This window comes from Orcinus orca, chromosome 15 (assembly GCF_937001465.1).
Source record: "Orcinus orca chromosome 15, mOrcOrc1.1, whole genome shotgun sequence".
In the NCBI taxonomy this organism is placed as follows: Eukaryota; Metazoa; Chordata; class Mammalia; order Artiodactyla; family Delphinidae; genus Orcinus; species Orcinus orca.
The window spans coordinates 63,565,373-63,582,932 of NC_064573.1; the positions used below are offsets into that span (position 1 = coordinate 63,565,373).

The following is a 17,560-nucleotide window of genomic DNA, read 5'->3' on the forward strand; positions in this document are numbered from 1 at the left end:
GTTGTGCACACGTAACCGTTTTCCATACCCAAGGCACCTTCCCCTGCCACGCACTGGGTGGGACACCATGGGGACAGGGACGCAGGGACTCCAGCCTCACCCCTGCCCCCGAGCACTCTGCTTTTACCTGCCTCACACCCTGCGGTTCTGCCCAAGGTCACTGCCCCGCCCGCCATGGTTCCGGCCCTTGGGCCTGGTGCTCCTGTGGCCAGGCGGCTGCTCCCTGTTTCCTGCCCGTCTGTGAACACCAAGCGCCCCATCCCTGGGTCCCCAGGAACTCTGGGATGCTGCTTGCCTGCCTCCCGACGAGGCCAAAGGGCTTTTCCCTCCCAGTGCAGAGCCCGCCCCGCATACAAGAGGCTCAGGAGCGTTTCTGGGAGAGCTTTCTGAGGGCTGCTGGTTACTGTGCCCTGTGCCTTCTCCTGCCCAGTCTGACTGACCTGTTCTCTGAGAAGAAGCCTGGAGAATGGATCTCGAGCTTACGCCTGTAGGTGTCAGGTTCATATGCAGGTAACCACCTTCTCTCCCTCTCTCCTCGGCCCATCAGCTCACCCGGCGGTTGCTGCCCATCAAAGAAGCGAAGCCGCGGTTGCAGAAGCTCTTCCGGGATTTCTGGCTCTATTCTGTGCTGATGGGATTTGCCGTGGAGGGGTCAGGTAGGGGACGTTTGCTGCCCCAGGGAGGACAGTGCAGAGTAAGGACCAAGATGCGAAAGGGCCTGACCTAATGGTGCCTGTGCCCACGCACAAGACAGGCCCAGTGCGGCTGCTGCCTCCTCAGGGAACACTTCCCGAAGTCCTTTAGGGTTCTGGGAACACCACATACCTTAGGGAAACCTGCTCCCATTAGGAAACACACTCGTTTCTATGCCACATTTTTGGGACAGTGGCTCAACCAGAGGACCCACGACTCCAGAAGCTCAGCGTGGGCCCCACCAGAGCTCTTCTCGAGCCAGGAGGCACCTCAGCCCATGCTCTCTTGCAGGACTCTGGCCAGAAGAGTGGTACGAGGGCGTCTGTGAAATAGCCACCAAGTCCCCCCTGCTCACCTTTCCCAGCAAAGAGCCCCTGCGGTCTGTCCTTCAGTACAACTCAGCCATGAAGAACGACACAGTCACCCCCGTAAGGATGCCTGCCTGCCAAAGACGGGTGGTACCGGGCAGGGTTTCGGGAAGCCCTCTGGGACAGTGAGGGCCAGTCTTGCATGTCTGGTTCACGGGCACGGCCCCGGGGTTTGCATCTGGGGGAGCAGCCACGCCCTCCCGTGCCCAAGCAGTCCTGGCATTTGTCCCTAGGCCGAGCTGAGCGAGCTCCGTAGCACCATCATCAACCTGCTGGACCCGGCCCCCGAGGTGTCCGCCCTCATCAACAAGCTGGACTTCGCCATGTCCACCTACCTTCTGTCCGTTTACCGGCTGGAATACATGAGGTACGTGAGCTTCGCCACCCGTACCCCCGATTGAGCTGGTCTTACGCTTGTGTTCCTTCCAGGCTTGGGCTTTTCTCAGTTCCTCCTAACAAGTAAGCTGTCTTAGAAAAACCACCCCCAACCCCTTCTGCTCTTCTCCTGTGCTTGTCCTTCCTGATCACTGGATGCCACGTGTAGTAACACACCAGGGGTCTGACGCTGGTGCCACCTCCCCAAGGGAACAGGTTCTGAGCTGTCACCAGAGCTGCCACAAACTCAGTGCACTTGATGGGTTGGAGCCTCTGCCGGGAACCAGCCCTCTCTGAGACGCTCTAGGGCACCCCCCAGGCTGGTTCCAGGACCACATTGGAGCACAGACAGCAAACGGGAAGTGGGGGGCTGCTCCAAACAGTCCTCTGGGGCACCTGACACTCAGGACGCCTCTGCAACCACAGGGAGCTGACAGCTAGAAGCACTAACATGGATGGAGCACCGGCCCCACAGGCGCTGCACGAGCTCCATGCGCTGACAGGCCCCCCCAGCAAGCCCACAAGGTGGGCACTGTACACCCTACTTCACAGGAGGGAACCAGGGCCCAGGCGCTCAAAGAAGCTGCCCAAGGTCACGGTCCCTGATTTGGCCTGAGACCGACATCGTCTCCAGGGCAGTGCCTGCTGCCTCCCTGTAAAGGGAGACTGGAAGCAGCAGCAGGACGTCCAGAGCCCAGCCGCCCACCCTGTGGACCCGCTGTGGGGGGCTGCAGGAGGACATTTGTTTAGGTAACAAGACAGGTGCAGTTACATACAGAATAAGGTCTTTCTCAAACCACTTAAAACAGAAAGTATTGATTCTTAAAGCGAGGGATGTTTGGACAACGCCACTATTTTATTTAACCTTTATTTGGTGCCGCGAGACCCTCCGGTAGATTGGATCTTGCTTGGAAGCTTGACATATAAACCAGATGGAAGCTGTTTTGGGTGAGTGGGAGTGAGTCCTCCCACCCTCAGTCCTCTCCTCCCGGCAGTCCCAGAGTCCCCGCAGCCAAGGGAGCTTTGAATTTTCTTTTTTCATTACACATTTTTTTTCAGTTGTATAAGTAATAGGAGAACATTATACAAAACCGTGGAAATAGTTGAGGGAAGAAACCCACTCTGCTCACTAGCACCATCCGTAGTGGTTAGTATCGTTCCTTCTGGTCTTTTTTTTTACAAAGAATATATTTTCACAGAAAAACCAAGCCAAACCAAAACAGCAAAAGCCTGGGTCTAATCCTGGCACGTGTAGCTCCAGGAGAGGCCTCTGGGCCCGCTCGGCCTCCAGCACCTGCCGGCAGGGCTGTGGGCTGTGTCCACTCCCCGGTGTGCCCCACGGTGACCCAGGGCTCTCGGGCAGGCTCTCTAGTTGGCGGGTGGTTCTGAGAGCCCAGCACTCGCCCGAAGCTGCCTGCCAGGTCCCCTGGACTCCTGTCAGCACCGAGAAGCAGCCCTGAAGCCTTTAGTCCAGAGCCTGGCTTAGATCCCAGCCACCAGTTATCAGGAGAGCTTTCAGACAACAGCACACATTCTTGCCATGTGCACGAGGGCACTGGAGAGTGTCTGCGCTTGAGCCCCCGGCGCCCGTGGAGCCTTAATCTGAGAGGGTGGGTGCGGACGTCATCCACGCACACTGCTGAGCTCGCGCCTGGCCGTCTCAGTGGAGCCCCAGATGCCAAGCGCCCTGCACCGGGGCCCTGGTTCAAGCACATGCCTTTCCTTTCTCTTCCTTTTTTCCTCAAGGGTAGGGATATTGTTTTACTTGTAAAAATGTCCATGGTGCGTAAAACAGAATAGAGAAGAAAAGCATTGGATGGTAGAAAAGATGCTAAGGAGGAGAAATGCACGTCTCCGTTTGCTGGCCCTGAGTCCAGAGAGGCCCCCTGTTGCCGTCCCTTAGCTTTCCCTTCTAGAAATCAGCCACGTGCTCATGCGTGTATCCCACCCGCACACAGCGGGATGTGGGATCATACCTGTTCACACCTGTCCCGCTGCACCTTGCCCTTTCCTCCCAGCCGGAAGTCTCGAATATTCTGTAGCAGCACAGAGAGCTGCCTCTCATTTTGGTGGCTGCCTGATGCGCCGTTGGCTGATGGACATGCAGCCGGTGCCATTAGGACCTTGTGCATGTGACCCTTAAAACCCCTGGCTCGCAGGGGGCGGCTGCCCTCACAGCCTCATCCACCCGGGCAGCATTCCATCTGCTGGGGGATCAGAGCTTCAGACTCACTCTGAGCTGTTCCCTGTAGGGTCCTGCGCTCGACAGATCCTGACCGCTTCCAGGTAATGTTCTGCTACTTTGAGGATAAAGCTATTCAGAAAGACAAGTCTGGTAAGTTGACTCCTGCGGGCTTCTCGTAATGAACTGAGATTTAATAGTGTAAAAAAGAATACTGCATCCTGTTTTCTGTCTGTGTCAAGAAAATAGTTTCATGAGGCTATGTACTACATTGGAAAGATCAGTATAAAACATTTGACTCTAAAACATATACATCTTTCTGGCTCTGCCTCTGCTGCCAGGGGCCCGAGAGTAGAAGCACTGATGCTCAGATGTGCTCCAGCCCCCAGGTTTCAGTCCCAGACACCGTCCTCTGCTGAGGGACCCTGGGCTCCTCGGACGGTCTGGATGGACCTGGGGCATCTTGTGGCCAGGGAGCAGTAGTGCTTCTCAGGCGTCTGAGGCAGGCTGAGAGGACTGAGAATCAGGCTGCAGGGGCTCCCAACTAACAGATTATCAGAATTCGAGCATGGATACAGTATTTCTATTATCTTGCTTGAAAGAAAGGCAAATATACTAGGACGTATATATCCAAATACATTAGGAGATTACATATATATTATGTATGATTATATATACGATATCATCATTTTGTTTCTCCCGCTAAAGTGTTCGTGAAGTAGGGACGTGTAGTTGTTTTTCTCATGCAATCAAGAAAGAGGGAGCAGCAAGAAAGAGCTGCATGGTCCAGGGAGAGGCGGGGCACATGTGTAAGGTCACACCTTGTCTCAGAGTGACCAGGTAGGAAGGGCGCCCAACAGGTGATGGGCAGAGACGTCCCACGAGCAGCCTGTTAGAGGCACTCGTTAGTGGAGAGCAGAGAGCTCGCTGGGGGGCATCCCTCTTCTTGCCATGGGGGCTCCACACCTCAGCAGGCCTGCTGCCCACAAGGAGACCCCACTCGCTACCACACGTTTCCAGCAGGCCAGGACCTGTGGGCCACATCTGATTTAAGACTGCATCCTTCTTTTCCGGGAAAGTTTCAGGATACAAAAGTCTGTGTGAAACATGAGGACTGACAAGTCCCAGGATGCAGTGTCCTCAGACCCTGGGCTCACAGGGCCTTGGCGTGACCAGTCCCAACAGGACGATACTCCCAGGGAGACAGAAACAGAATTAACCTCTCTAGGGTATCAAAATGTGCCCATCACCAAAACCCTACTGAGGTGAACCTAAGATAAGAATAGGAATTAAAACATGAAGAGATATTAAAATTGAGGCAGCAAAGAAAAAAAATTAAATGCATAGTACTGGCACTGTTTACCAGTTTTAGTATAAGGACACGATAAATTGTAGCATCATTGTGTTGGTCTATGTGCTGATTTATAAAGTATTTAAAAATTGAAGAGACTGAAATATTAGACCTGTGCTTTAATTAAATGCTTAGAAGAATATGATGGAGTTTATAAATGTGTTTAAATATTTGATGAAATGTAGTATGCTCAATCCACAAATTTTTTAATGTATCTCATGTAATAATGCATTTATTCAGTAAATGGTATTAGCAATCATTTCAAGTATTCTCAGAAAAAAAGTTTTTAAGAAACTAAACTAGTTCCTAAAATGTTAGGAAGAAATTATTCATGAAGTTATGTTATAGAATCTTTTTAAACAAATATTGTTTTTATTGATTGATTGCAAAAAGAATTAGCTTTTCAGATTCAATGAACAGTGTTTTACTATTCTTAAAGTCATTTTTTTGAATCATGCTTTCTGAAATTTCCTGGAGTCAATGGACACATACCTGCAGATATTCCCCAGTCTGAACAGATTATTCAATGGATTTACTCTTTTTTACACATTCTTCTAATTTACTCTCCAAGTGCCCTTGGATGGATGATTTTTTTTTTTTTTTTTTACAAGCATCCTTGATTTGCTAGATCCACAAGGTCTGGTTGATTAACAGTGTGGGAAAATGTTTTGAGGAATGCTGAGTAATGATTCTAAGGTTAATAAATTTGGCATTGATACAGTTAGTGGTGAGGAGTCTTAGGACTTCCCTGGTGGCACAGTGGATAGGACTCCGAGCTCCCAGGGGGGAGGGGTTCGATGCAGGGGGCCCAGGTTCGACCCCTGGTCAGGGAACTAGATCCTGCATGCATGCCGCAACTAAGAGTTTGCATGGCGCAACTAAGGAGCCTGCCTGCTGCAACTAAGGAGCCTGTGAGCCACAACTAAGGAGCCCAACTGCTGCAACTAAGACCCGGCGCAACCAAATAAATAAATAAAAATGAATAAATTAAAAAAAAAAAAAGTAGTGAGGAGTCCTTCCCACGCCAGCACCATCAGCACACTGACGACTTGAGCAGCTTGTTCTTGCTAATGGAGAACTAATTCCCAGGTGTCTCGGGTACCATTTTTTTCTTCTGTTGAAAAATCAGTCCTTGGAGAAATCTTTTGAGAAATCACCTCAGGGACTGTGAGGTGCTGCTCCATGTGACCCTGCACAGCAGTCCAGAGGTTGGTTTGACTCCTGTGGGGCTGACGAGGAAGGACAGTGGGGGGCCCGGAAGCCCCCTCCGCTGGCAGCACAGGGATGGCCACCAACCGTCCTAGCTACACAAGGTGTGTCGTGGAGGAAACATTGGTGTTTTCTCGCAGTTCTCTCGCCAACACTGTGGTTCTCCCGCTGTTGTTTTTAAAACTCTGCTCTACCCCATCAGCACTGACCACACCTAGTGCCCAGATCTTGGTGTCAGAACACTGTTCTCCAGTAGAAGGAACCCGGGCTCCGTGGAGGAATGGTGACTCTAGGGAGAGCTGGGGCAGGGAGAGTATAGGCTGAGCCCAGGGCACCTTGCAGGGCCAGAAAGTAAGGTCATGCCGAAACGAGGAGAAAGAGAGAAGGAGAAGGTGGGGAGGTGTGTTGCAGGGCCCAGGAGCCGACCAGAGGGAGCAGCCACACAAATGATGAGCATTCGTGAGTCCCTACTGACTAGACGGTTGAATAAATAAAACACGGGGAGGGACACGCCTTCAGGTGGAATTCCAGTTGCTAAAAGGAGAAAGAATGCGGAAGATAGAAAATGTCGACAAGAACCAGAGGGACAGCTGCCGCAGAACACACTGATAGATGGTTTCCAGGAGAAGTGGAGGGCTCTGCGCAGCTTGACGTGTACAGGTTCTCGGGAGCCGCTGCCCCCCACTCCCTGCCCCAGAGTGAGGGCTGGACCTGGGGACTCGCATCTGAGGGTATAGGGAGCATTCAGGGCCAGCCCACCAGTGACGGGGGCACCGACTTCACCCTACCCCCATAAGATGCGACCAGGAGGGCATTTCATCTAAAATCCCACGAGCTTGGTCCAGGCATGAGCGATCATCACACACACCTTGATTGAGGGACACCCTACAAGATGCCTGTGCCCTTCAGAAGTGGGGAGGACAGAAAGACTGGAAAGCCTAAGGAATCAGCACAGACTACTGGGCTCAGAGCCGTGCTGAGCGGATGCCAAGGGGTGCCCTGGACTGGGTCCCGGGACAGAAAGGGGGCCATGGGGGAAATGCAAGTAAAGCTGAGAGTTTGGGGGACAGTGTTGTATCAGCGACAGATGAGACGGTGGTCCCCTCTGCTGATGCCCTGCCCTCCTGTTGCAGGGATGATGCAGTGCGTGATCGCCGTTGCCGACAAGGTGTTTGATGCCTTCCTGAACATGATGGCAGATAAAGTAAGCCTTGTTGGAGCGCCAGTGCACGCCTGCCAGGGCCGTGCGGGGCCTGCAACCTGTCTCTTCTGAATCCAGGCCAAGACCAAGGAGAACGAGGAGGAGCTGGAGCGCCATGCGCAGTTCTTGCTGGTGAACTTCAACCACATCCACAAGCGCATCCGGAGAGTGGCCGACAAGTACCTGTCCGGGCTGGTGGACAAGTGAGCTCGGTTTCCTTCTGGTGCTGTGCGTGTGTTCACGTGTGTGCACATGTGTGTGGATGTTTGTGTGCACACGTCTAGATTTGGGATGCAGGGAAGGGTCGACCTTGCATCATCAGTACAGAGAAAAGTGGACTCAGAGTCACAGCTCTCAAAGGGCGGGGCAGCCCCCACAGGATGTTGGCAAGTGAGGAGTCAGTGGTCTAACCCTCCCCTGTTCAGAGTGGTCGGTGCTACTTAGAGCACATCTCCTGACCGGGTGTCGTGTCCCTGTTCTCGGGATCCCACCCTCCCTGCTGCAGAGCTCTGGGCTCACTCTGGGATGCTCACAGCCATCCTAAGTGCCGTCTCCCCGCCCAGGGCCCGGCCAGAGGACCTGGTGGAATTAGTTTCTCCCAGGCCCTCGGGAGGAGGGGAGCTCACTCTGAGCTGGTTCCACCCTGGGCTTTCCTTGCTGTATTGAGAGGCACGGCAGGCTCGTGGAACAGGTCCTCCCAGGTGAGGGCCCTCATGGTGGGCTGGGCCAGCCTCAGTGCACTGCCATGCCAGGCCTGCCTGCAGCTCCTGCAGGCATCCCCGGAGCCTGCAGCAGACACCATGTGCCCATCCAGGTAGGGCCGGAGGGCGTGTCTGAGCCAGGCCACGGAGCCTGCAGCCTGCTTCCCTTGGCCCAGGGCCACCTGCTTTGAGCAGCGGGGGGGTTTCAGTGGTAAACACTGCAGTGCTACACAAGCCACAGTTGTGGAACTGCGGAAACGGCAGGCCAGCTATAAGTTACATGCAAATTTTCTATTGTGTGGAGGGTCGGCACCCCCAGCCCCCCATTGTTCGAGGGTCACCTGTCCTGCCATGTTCCACGTGAGGGTACAGGGGCCTTGGTTGAAAACAGGGAGGATCCCTGTGGGAAGCAGGGAGTGGTCTGGCCAGCGCATAACCAAGATGATGGGGCCGGGGGGGGGCCGGGGCTGGGCAGCAGGAGGGGTGAGGGGCCTTAAGGAGCACAGCTCCTTGGACAGGTGGCTTCTGGGCCCTGAGAGGTGGCTCTGGGTGCAGATTCCCCCACTTGCTCTGGAGCGGGACGGTGCTGAAGACCATGCTGGACATCCTGCAGACCCTGTCGCTGTCACTGAACGCCGTGAGTACCCCGCCCACCCTTCTGAGCCTAGCTCATGCCACAAGCCATGAATGGGGGGTTGGGGGGCTCCCATCACAGATGGGAGGGGTGGGGGAAGGGAGGGAGGTGCTGCACAGGGACCTGCTTTGGAAGAGGGACCTGTGTTCTTTCAGGATATTCACAAGGACCAGCCTTACTACGACATTCCGGACGCCCCCTATCGCATTACCGTTCCCGACACCTGCGAAGCACGAGAGGTGGGCCGGGGGTTCGAACTTCAACACAAGGCTCTGGGGGACATGGTCCAGCCCTGTGTTCACTAAGCTCTGACAGCCCGGTGCACCCTCTTCCAGAGCATCGTCAAGGACTTCGCTGCGCGCTGTGCGATGATCCTGCAGGAGGCCATGAAGTGGGCGCCCACAGTCACCAAGTCTCACCTACAGGTACTTTCTTGAAATCATCAAAAAGCATCCTGGGGAGTTCCTTCCAGCCTTGCAGAGAGCTGTAGCCAGACAGCGTGCTGGAAATACCGACAGCACTGGTGTGAACTAGCAGACCAGGAACACTGGTCCAGGCTCAGGGTAATGGGACACCCTGTGGGGTGAGCATGCTGGTCAGGGGCCAGGAGGGCAGGTGCGGTGGGACTGGGGGGCAGGCCCAGGGGAGCCGACCGCTTATGGTAGGCAGGACTAGGGGTGCATGCAGGCTGGGCGAGAGTGGCATGGCCAGGAGCCCGGCAGGCCAGCAGGAACAGTGGCTGGCTCTGGCTCTGGCTCTGGTCCCAAGGGAGTGGCAGCCCGAGCGGAGCCATCTCTTCAGTGGATCAGGGCGGGCGAAGCCAGCCTTAGAGTCAGGGTTCCCTCCCCCACCTCACACGTGCTGCACAAGGCTTGCTTTTACCTTTAAAATAACACGGCGCTTCCCCGTCTCAGGAATACCTGAACAAACACCAGAACTGGGTGTCGGGGCTGTCGCAGCACACGGGGCTGGCCATGGCCACCGAGAGCATCCTTCAGTTTGCCAGCTACAACAAGCAGAACACCACCCTTGGGGTACGTGTGCCTCTGGGGAGCGGGGTCTCCAGCCGTGGGAGCCCTGCCCCCATATGGGGAGTTTGCGGTGTCTGTGGCAGACCCCAGGCTCGGGGGAGCTGCTCACCGTGTTTCTGACGGAGCTCTAAGGTTGATCCTTTATCAGGATCAGGTCCACGATGGACGAAGTGTCCTGCTGGACACGGTCAGCACGTTTTATGGTCACGCTGGCCTGGCCATCCATTGGACCGAGCTGCACCCCACGTCCTTGGCTTCGTCTCATTCTGCTCGAGGTTCATTTAGGGGCAGCACGTGCGCTGAGGGGTTCCCTCTGAACCAGATCAGAGATTTGCCTCAAAGCTGGTGGTTGGCAGCAGTGGCCTGTCCGGCAGTGGTGCGATTTGGCGTCTCCCAACCCTGGGGCCCAGTGCAGGGCCTCTGCGGTCCGTGGGAGCCCAGGTGGCCACGTGCACCTCTATGCTGCCCGCTCTGGGGTCAGGGGAGGCCAGGCGCCCAGGTGGGAAGGGAGCCGCCCCTTAGGCAGGCTGAGGATGCGGGCAGAGGCCAGCAGGGCTCGGTCCTGGTCCAAGGTGATGTTGCCTAAAAGATTTCGGGATTTTTCCACAGAAAAGTAGATTTAGGTTAGGTTTTTCCCTTTCCTGTTGCTCAGGAGGGAAGGACCCTTTTTATCTTGTGTTTTGATCGCTGGTTGTTGGGAGACCCCCGCCCTAGAGCCCCTGCCCTGCAGAAGGTGCAGCCTGTGGCCTGGCTGACCTCTCCGCCCAGAGGGGAGTGGGCTGGGGGCTGATTTGGGCACAGGAGCGGGGTCAGAGAGATGCAAGGGAGGGTCTGGCAGCTCTCAGTCCCTCAGGACTGTGCTCAGCCTGGCGAGAGGACCCCGTGTCCCCACTTCCTGGGGAGCAGGCCGAGGTCAGGGACAGTGAGTGGCAGAGCCAGTTTCCCACACATGCCTGCTCCAGGCCACTGTCTTCAAAAAATGTAATGCACTCTCAGGTCACCTGTTTAAAAATGAACCAGCTTAAAATTTTTATGAGAAAACCGTGTATTTTTTGTTTGTGGTCCAGTTTTACTGTTTATATCTTTTCCCCTGACCTTCTTTCCCCCCACCCCTACCACCCCAAAATAAAAAGTTGCCCAAAACCGCAGCATCTGAGGGTTGGTTGTCTCCAGTAGTGTCCGTGTATGACGACTGGCTGTGCTGGTGTGTAGGGAACAGAGCTGAAGGGACAGTGTGAGGTGGCCCTGGAGACACTGGGCGGGTCCAGCTGGAGGAGGGGCCTGGAGGGGTGGGCAGACTGGAGAGGCGAGGCCAAGGCAGGGGAAGTGGGGGCCGTGTGAGCCAAGGTCCCTTCCAAGTGTGGGCAGCCACACCAGTGGGGATGAAGTAGCTGGTCATGGAGCAAAGCTGTAGTCCCAGCTTCCTTCCGGAGATGTTTCAGAGTAAAATGTTTAAAACTCTGTTTTCCATGCGACCTGGCAGACCCCAGAGCGTGTTTAGAGGTGTTTCATTTTATTCACTTGCTATTGCTGGAGATTTTAATAACCCGGGTCTGAGCATGACAGCCTCACTGCACTGGGCTTTGGCCACTAGGGTGTGCAGTCACTGTCCCGTCTCTGCAGGCGACTCAGCTCACGGAGCGGCCAGCCTGCGTGAAGAAGGACTACTCCAACTTCATGGCATCCCTCAACCTGCGCAACCGCTACGCAGGCGAGGTAGCCGCCCGCTGCGTCGGGGCCCTCTAGCGTCCTCTCCTTCCTGGTGGGGGCGGGAGGTCTGTCTTGGGGGGAAGGTTTGGTTCTTGGAAGGAGTGGGAGCTCCTCTCTAGTCAAGTCTTGTGAATAAGAGAGCAACACCTTTCTTGGGAAAAAAAGTAATGTCCAACTCAAGAAGCACGTGGCTGATCTTGTTCAGCCCACGTGCAGGCAGCTCTGCTGTAGCTCAGTGTTGGATTCAGACATCAGGGCCGAGTCCCCGCCCTCGGGGACTGTCCAGAATGGTGGGAGCAGCACTTGTTTCTAGAGGAGGAGTTCCGGGGCACCATGCGCGGTGGCGGCAGCACCCAGACGAGCCTGTCACTCCGCGTGGGCAACGAAGCCCCGTGGTCCGGGTGACCAGGCCACATGTGCCTCCGCTGACGTTCCACAGGTGTATGGGATGATCCGCTTCTCAGACGCCACAGGCCAGACGTCTGACCTGAACAAAATGATGGTCCAGGAGCTGAAGGCAGCATTGGGCACGGGTGACCCTCAGCACTACACAGAGGCCATGTTCAAGCTGACGGCCATGCTCATCAGCAGCAAAGGTACCGCCCAGGCCCGGGCCACCTTGCTGTCCCAGGGAGCGAGTCCTGGCCACGCAGAGAGCCTGCGCTCCCCCGGGAGATCCCTGCGGCATCACGCACAGGACTGGGGTGGGTGGGGCTGTAATTAAAAGGCCAGCGCTGTTCCGGCCGGTGCCAATTGTCCTGCTGACCCAGGGAGGCTGTGGGTCGACCTGTCGGGGCCTCTGAACAGCATGCATTTGGTTCCAGACTGTGACCCGCAGCTCCTCCATCACCTGTGCTGGGGTCCCCTCCAGATGTTCAACGAGCACGGCATGGAGACGGCCCTGGCCTGCTGGGAGTGGCTGCTGGCTGGCAAGAATGGAGTGGAAGTGCCGGTAAGACGCCGGCTGCAGGCGGCTGCGGGGTGAGAGGTGGAGAGACAGTCCTGGCCCCTTGGATGACAAGCGTGGAGACCCCGGGAAAGCCCCTCACCCTACAGGGCCTCATATGTAAGCAAGACTGTGATATTAAAGCCTGCCCACAGGACTGTCACTGGGACCAGAGGGAGTGTGTTAAAGGACCCAGTGGTGCTTGAAGCTGTTATTTTTCTAAAGCTCGGCAGGGGGAGCCATTTCTCCACAAGTAGACACTTGTGTTTATCCACAGTGACCCGCGTCCTACCTGCCGACTCTGGGACAGCAGCCCTCCTGCTGGAGGGGCCCCACGGGGAGGGTCTACACACCCTTTCAGCTGATGGGATAAACACCTAAGAACAGATTTATTTTTCAAAGATCCCATTAATTTTCACAGAAATGGGATTTGACATGTTTTTTCTGAGTTTCTTAAGATAATGAGATAAGTGGTCAGAAGGAGTGTTCTGTGTTTTTTGCCCCTGAGGGTCAGCTGGATAATTTCCAAGGATGGAACTGGAGTGTTCCAGGCGTGGAGGTGGCCGGCCGTAGTCGTACCTCCTCACGGAGTTTGTGTCCAGCTCACGGTGGCGGGCGTCTGTGGAGGGGCCAAGTCGGTTGTGTGGGGAGCAGAGACACTGGCCCCTGCCCCTCAGGAGGGAAGTCGGTTGGGTCTGGGCTCTCGCCTAGCTGGCTGTGCTGTCTTCAGGGTTCCAGGGCAGGTCCCTGCCTGTGTGTCGAGGGTGATGGCAAGGGGTCTGCACAGAGTCTTTGTGAGGATGAGCCGACCTGGCCCACCTCACGGCAGCTGTTGTCACTGCAGGGCAGGGGCTCTTCAGTCACAGCTACATCCCGCTCCGTCAGGACCCGTGCGTGTATTGTCTTCATCTGTGTTCACTGCTGTGTGTGATACACGCCTTGTAACAGTGCTGTCTGTGTTGTCAAATGTTTTTCCTAAGCCTTATGGGTGTATCCAGACCGTTTCCCCGTCCTCACTTACCTGTGTAAGCCTGGGTCTGTAGTTCTCCTCAGCGCTTCCTGGGCTGCAGGTGGGGGGAGTGAACTTACAGCCTAGTTCACCTTCATCTAGTGCTTTGGCTGTTCTTCCTGGGTCTGTGATCCTAAGTTGCCTTTGGCATGTTACACACATCTATCATCTGTTGGCTTGCATTGTTCCTGGGGAGAAATCCACAAATTATCATCCTTTCTCAGTATGTGCTATTGTTTGTTTGTTTTTCCTTTTAGCTATTCTTAGGGTTTTTTTATCTTTGATTTTTAATAGTTTGACTTTGTTGTGCTTGGGTGTGGTTTTCTGTGTATTTTATGTTGGGATTCCTTGAACTTCCTAAATCTAGAGATGTCAGGTTTTTCATCAGACTTGGAAAGTTTCAGGCCAGTATTTCATTAAATATATTTTTTACCTGGTTCGCCCCTTCTCACTTGGGTTCCAGGGATGCCTGTGGTGCAGATGTTGTGACGATGGCAGTGTCCGAGGGTCGTCAGCATTCTCTTGGGTTGTTTTCATTCTTTCTCTCGCTTTGGTCCATTTTCATTGGCCTCCTTCCAGTTCCCTAGTACTTCCTCCTGCCTTATTCATTCTGTTGTTAAACCTTTTTTTTTTTTTTTTTTTTTTTTTTTGCGGTATGTGGGCCTCTCACTGTTGTGGCCTCTCCCGTTGCAGAGCACAGGCTCCGGACGCGCAGGCTCAGCGGCCATGGCTCACGGGCCCAGCCGCTTTGCGGCATGTGGGATCTTCCCGGACCAGGGCACGAACCCGTGTCCCCTGCATCGGCAGGCAGACTCTCAACCACTGTGCCAGCAAGGAAGCCCGTTAAACCATTTTTAATGTATTTTATTTCAGATATCATAATCCTCAGATCTAGTATTTCAGTTTCTTTTTTATACTTTGTATTTCTTTTTTATACTTTGTATTTTTTTCCCGAGAATTTCTGTATCTTCACCTTTTCTTTCTATCTTTTCTGGTAAATCTCTAAACATATTTATGATAATTATTTGAAAATCCTTATCTGGTCGGTTAGTTCTAGCATCAGGGTCATCTGTGTTCAAGTTTGTGACTGTGGACCTGACACTGTGTTTAGAAAAACAGTGGAGACTGAGGGGCCCTGCTGCTTTATCTTCTCCTTGTGCCTGGTGGCTGAAGTGAAGGCCGCACCCCCGAGGGGCTCATCTTGGCAAGAAGGGTGGGTTCTTCCTGCTTTACATCACACCTTCACATCTTCCTTCTTTTTTTTTTTCTCTAGTTGCGGTGAGCAGGGGCTACTCTTCATTGAAGTGCGCGGGCTTCTCATTGCAGTGGCTTTTCTTGTTGTGGAGCATAGGCTCTAGGCACGCGGGCTTCAGTAGTTGTGGCATGCAGGCTCAGTAGTTGTGGCTCACAGGCTCTAAAGCACAGGCTCAGTAGTTGTGGCACACAGGCTTAGTTGCTCCGCAGTATGTGGGATGTTCCCAGACCAGGGATCAAACCTGTGTCCCCTGCATTGGCAGGTAGATTCTTAACCACTGAGCCACCAGGGAAGTCCCCAAGGAGGGGTTTTTATGCCAAGCAAATTGCTACGTCATTTGGGGTCTGTCAGACTCCAGTCTGTCCCCTGCCTCTGCCATCATCAGTAGCTTGGCTGGCTTGAGGTTTCGGCCTTGGCAGGTCCGTCCACCACTTGTGCCAGACCTAGTGCTGGCCCCAGGCTGTTGGGCTTATCCTTCCCAGGGAAATGTGATCTCTCTCTAGAAAGCAGCTCTTGGCAGCTCTTCACCTGCCCTCCTCAACAGCCCGACAGCTATGTGTGGGTTTGGTGTCACCAAGCTCTTGCTGTTGGCTCAGGGCTGAAGGCTGTCTGTCTCCCTGCTCCTGGCCTCTGCAACGATCTGCTGTCCAGGCCCAGCTATGCTCCACACCCCGAAGTGGGGGCCGTTCCCCTATATTTCTATGTCTTTAGTATCATTGCACCCTGGTTTTTCATTTTTTCTATTATCTGCCAATGTTTGCTGGTTATGGAGCAGTTGGAAGGTATGAGCACAAAGAAGGAAACAAAAATCGTTCGTAGCCCCAACTCAGAGGCGGGTGCTGCTGGAGTCTTTTGCATTCGTGGGGAGATAAAGCCCGAGCAATCTTATTGGTCTCATATAGCACAAGGGTCTGGGCCTTCGTTCCACTGAGACAGGAAAGAATTCTGGTCCCCTGGTTCTGTAACCCGTAACAAGAGCACAGGCCCAGACTGGCCCCCACTGTCCGGCAGTCTGTAAACGCCCAGACAAAATCCTCATGGCCCTCTCTGCCCCCCGACACTCCACGGCGAGCCTTAGTGAATCCTGTCAGGTGTACCTTTTATCTTTAAAGCATCTTCAGAATCTGACCACCTCCCAGCAGCCTGGCCCAGCCCCTGTCTCTCCCCTGCACTTGGAGACAACCCAGCCCCTGCTTTCCCCCCAGACCCCTCCACCTTCTCTACACAGAGGAACCAGGAAAATGGATCAGATCAGGACCCTCCCACGCCCAGACCTGTCCATGCTGCTTGTGCTCACGCAGAGCAGAGGTGGACGGTGTCTGACCAGCAAGGCCCCTCTGCCCCCTGTTGCCGCCACAGGCACCCTGCAATCCCTGCTGTCCCGGCCCCGGTGGGCTCCTGCTTTAGACTGTGGGTGCCACTCCCTCCCTGGCAGCGCTGTCCTCAAACAGGTTTTCTCCAGGGCTGGTCTGAGCTGTGTCCTCCACCTGGGGTCTCCCCAGCCGCCCTGCCTGAAATGCCGCCACGCCGTCCCCGCTTCCCTTCACGGCTGTTTGCCCCCAGCGGAGAGCGCCGTGCAGTCTGTAGCCTGCTTCTACTCAGCCTGGACCTGAGTTGTGTTTGTTCACACTCATGCCCCGAGCCTGGAGGGCAGGCCCTGGCCAAGGTGGCGACCAGGACGGGGGTACAAATGGTGGGCAGGCAACCTGGTGGGCTGCTCCCTTACCCTCCACCCTGCAACACGTTTGGCTGCAGGGGCGACCGCCGGGAGTCCATCCTTGTGTCGTGGATGGGCTTCTGTCTGTGCTGGACTCTGTCCTCACCTCATGGCCTCCAGATGGCTTCTGTGCCTGCAGGCAGGGAGGAGGGCAGAGGCGAGCATCACCTCCCTGCCTTCTTCCTCAGGGCTGCCCCGACTCCCACTGCTCACTGCTGCTAACGAGTGGGCGAGGGGACCTGAGACTGGCTGCCTGGCGCCCTGAGCAGCCATGGAATGGGAGGAGGGATGGGGTCCCCGTGTCCCCGCAGGGGCTCTGGATGTCCTGGAAGGAGCCGCTGGCTGTTGTCAGGCCACAGAGGCTGCTCCCCTGCGAACCCCTCACCCAGGCTGGTGGGGTCACAGGCTCCACGCGGCCCCCACAGTTCTTCCCTGAGCCTGGTTAGCGGCATAAAGGTGTCGTGTGGGGTCCATGGGGGTGGAGAGGAGGAACTGGGTTCTGGAGCCCGCCACGCCCCTGCCACTGCCAGCCCAGAGGCCCTGAGCAGGCGGCCTCCCCTGCGTGGTTTCCAGGCAGTGCTGTCACAGGTGGGCTGCACCACAAAGCAGGACACCTCCTGGCTATGGTCCAGGAGGGGCTTCTGGTGAAAAAAGGCTGGAAAGTGGGATCATGGGGAGATCTTAGTGATTTTTTTTTTCATACCTTCCTCGGTTTTCTAAATTTTGTTCAGTGAGCATATATTCCTTTTATGATTAAAATAACAAAACAGGGGGCTTCCCTGGTGGCGCAGTGGTAGAGAGTCCGCCTGCTGATGCAGGGGACACAGGTTCGTGACCCGGTCCGGGAGGCGGCTGGGCCCGTGAGCCATGGCCGCTGAGCCTGCGCGTCCGGAGCCTGTGCTCTGCAACGGGAGAGGCCACAACAGTGAGAGGCCCACGTACCGCAAAAAAAACCCAAAAAAACCAGCAAGCCTTTTTCTGCGCCCCACAGAGGGGCTAACACCTGCATTCTTGCAGTTCATGCGGGAGATGGCGGGGGCCTGGCAGATGACAGTGGAGCAGAAGTTCGGCCTGTTTTCTGCGGAGATAAAGGAAGCAGACCCCTTGGCTGCGTCGGAAGCCAGTCAGCCCAAACCCTGTGCCCCCGAGGTGACCCCTCACTGCATCTGGATCGATGT

The 17,560-nt window shown here is 55.2% G+C and overlaps 1 protein-coding gene across 7 annotated transcripts in view; it reads left to right on the forward strand.

Moving 5' to 3' along the window:
* The window catches only part of PI4KA (phosphatidylinositol 4-kinase alpha), a 95,408-nt gene that overhangs the window by 62,473 nt on the left and 15,375 nt on the right, over nucleotides 1-17,560 (forward strand). For all 7 annotated transcript variants that reach the window (XR_007471535.1, XM_049697571.1, XM_049697572.1 and 4 more), the window contains exons 20-33: nucleotides 548-656; nucleotides 985-1,121; nucleotides 1,295-1,428; nucleotides 3,689-3,771; nucleotides 7,312-7,382; nucleotides 7,458-7,582; nucleotides 8,636-8,717; nucleotides 8,870-8,953; nucleotides 9,050-9,139; nucleotides 9,629-9,748; nucleotides 11,369-11,461; nucleotides 11,895-12,051; nucleotides 12,280-12,407; nucleotides 17,400-17,558. Coding sequence is in view for 6 of the 7 variants with exons in the window: in XM_049697571.1 (XP_049553528.1) it covers nucleotides 548-656; nucleotides 985-1,121; nucleotides 1,295-1,428; nucleotides 3,689-3,771; nucleotides 7,312-7,382; nucleotides 7,458-7,582; nucleotides 8,636-8,717; nucleotides 8,870-8,953; nucleotides 9,050-9,139; nucleotides 9,629-9,748; nucleotides 11,369-11,461; nucleotides 11,895-12,051; nucleotides 12,280-12,407; nucleotides 17,400-17,558 (1,572 nt within the window). In the remaining variant the exon portion in view is untranslated. The remainder of the gene's footprint in view (nucleotides 1-547; nucleotides 657-984; nucleotides 1,122-1,294; nucleotides 1,429-3,688; nucleotides 3,772-7,311; nucleotides 7,383-7,457; nucleotides 7,583-8,635; nucleotides 8,718-8,869; nucleotides 8,954-9,049; nucleotides 9,140-9,628; nucleotides 9,749-11,368; nucleotides 11,462-11,894; nucleotides 12,052-12,279; nucleotides 12,408-17,399; nucleotides 17,559-17,560) is intronic.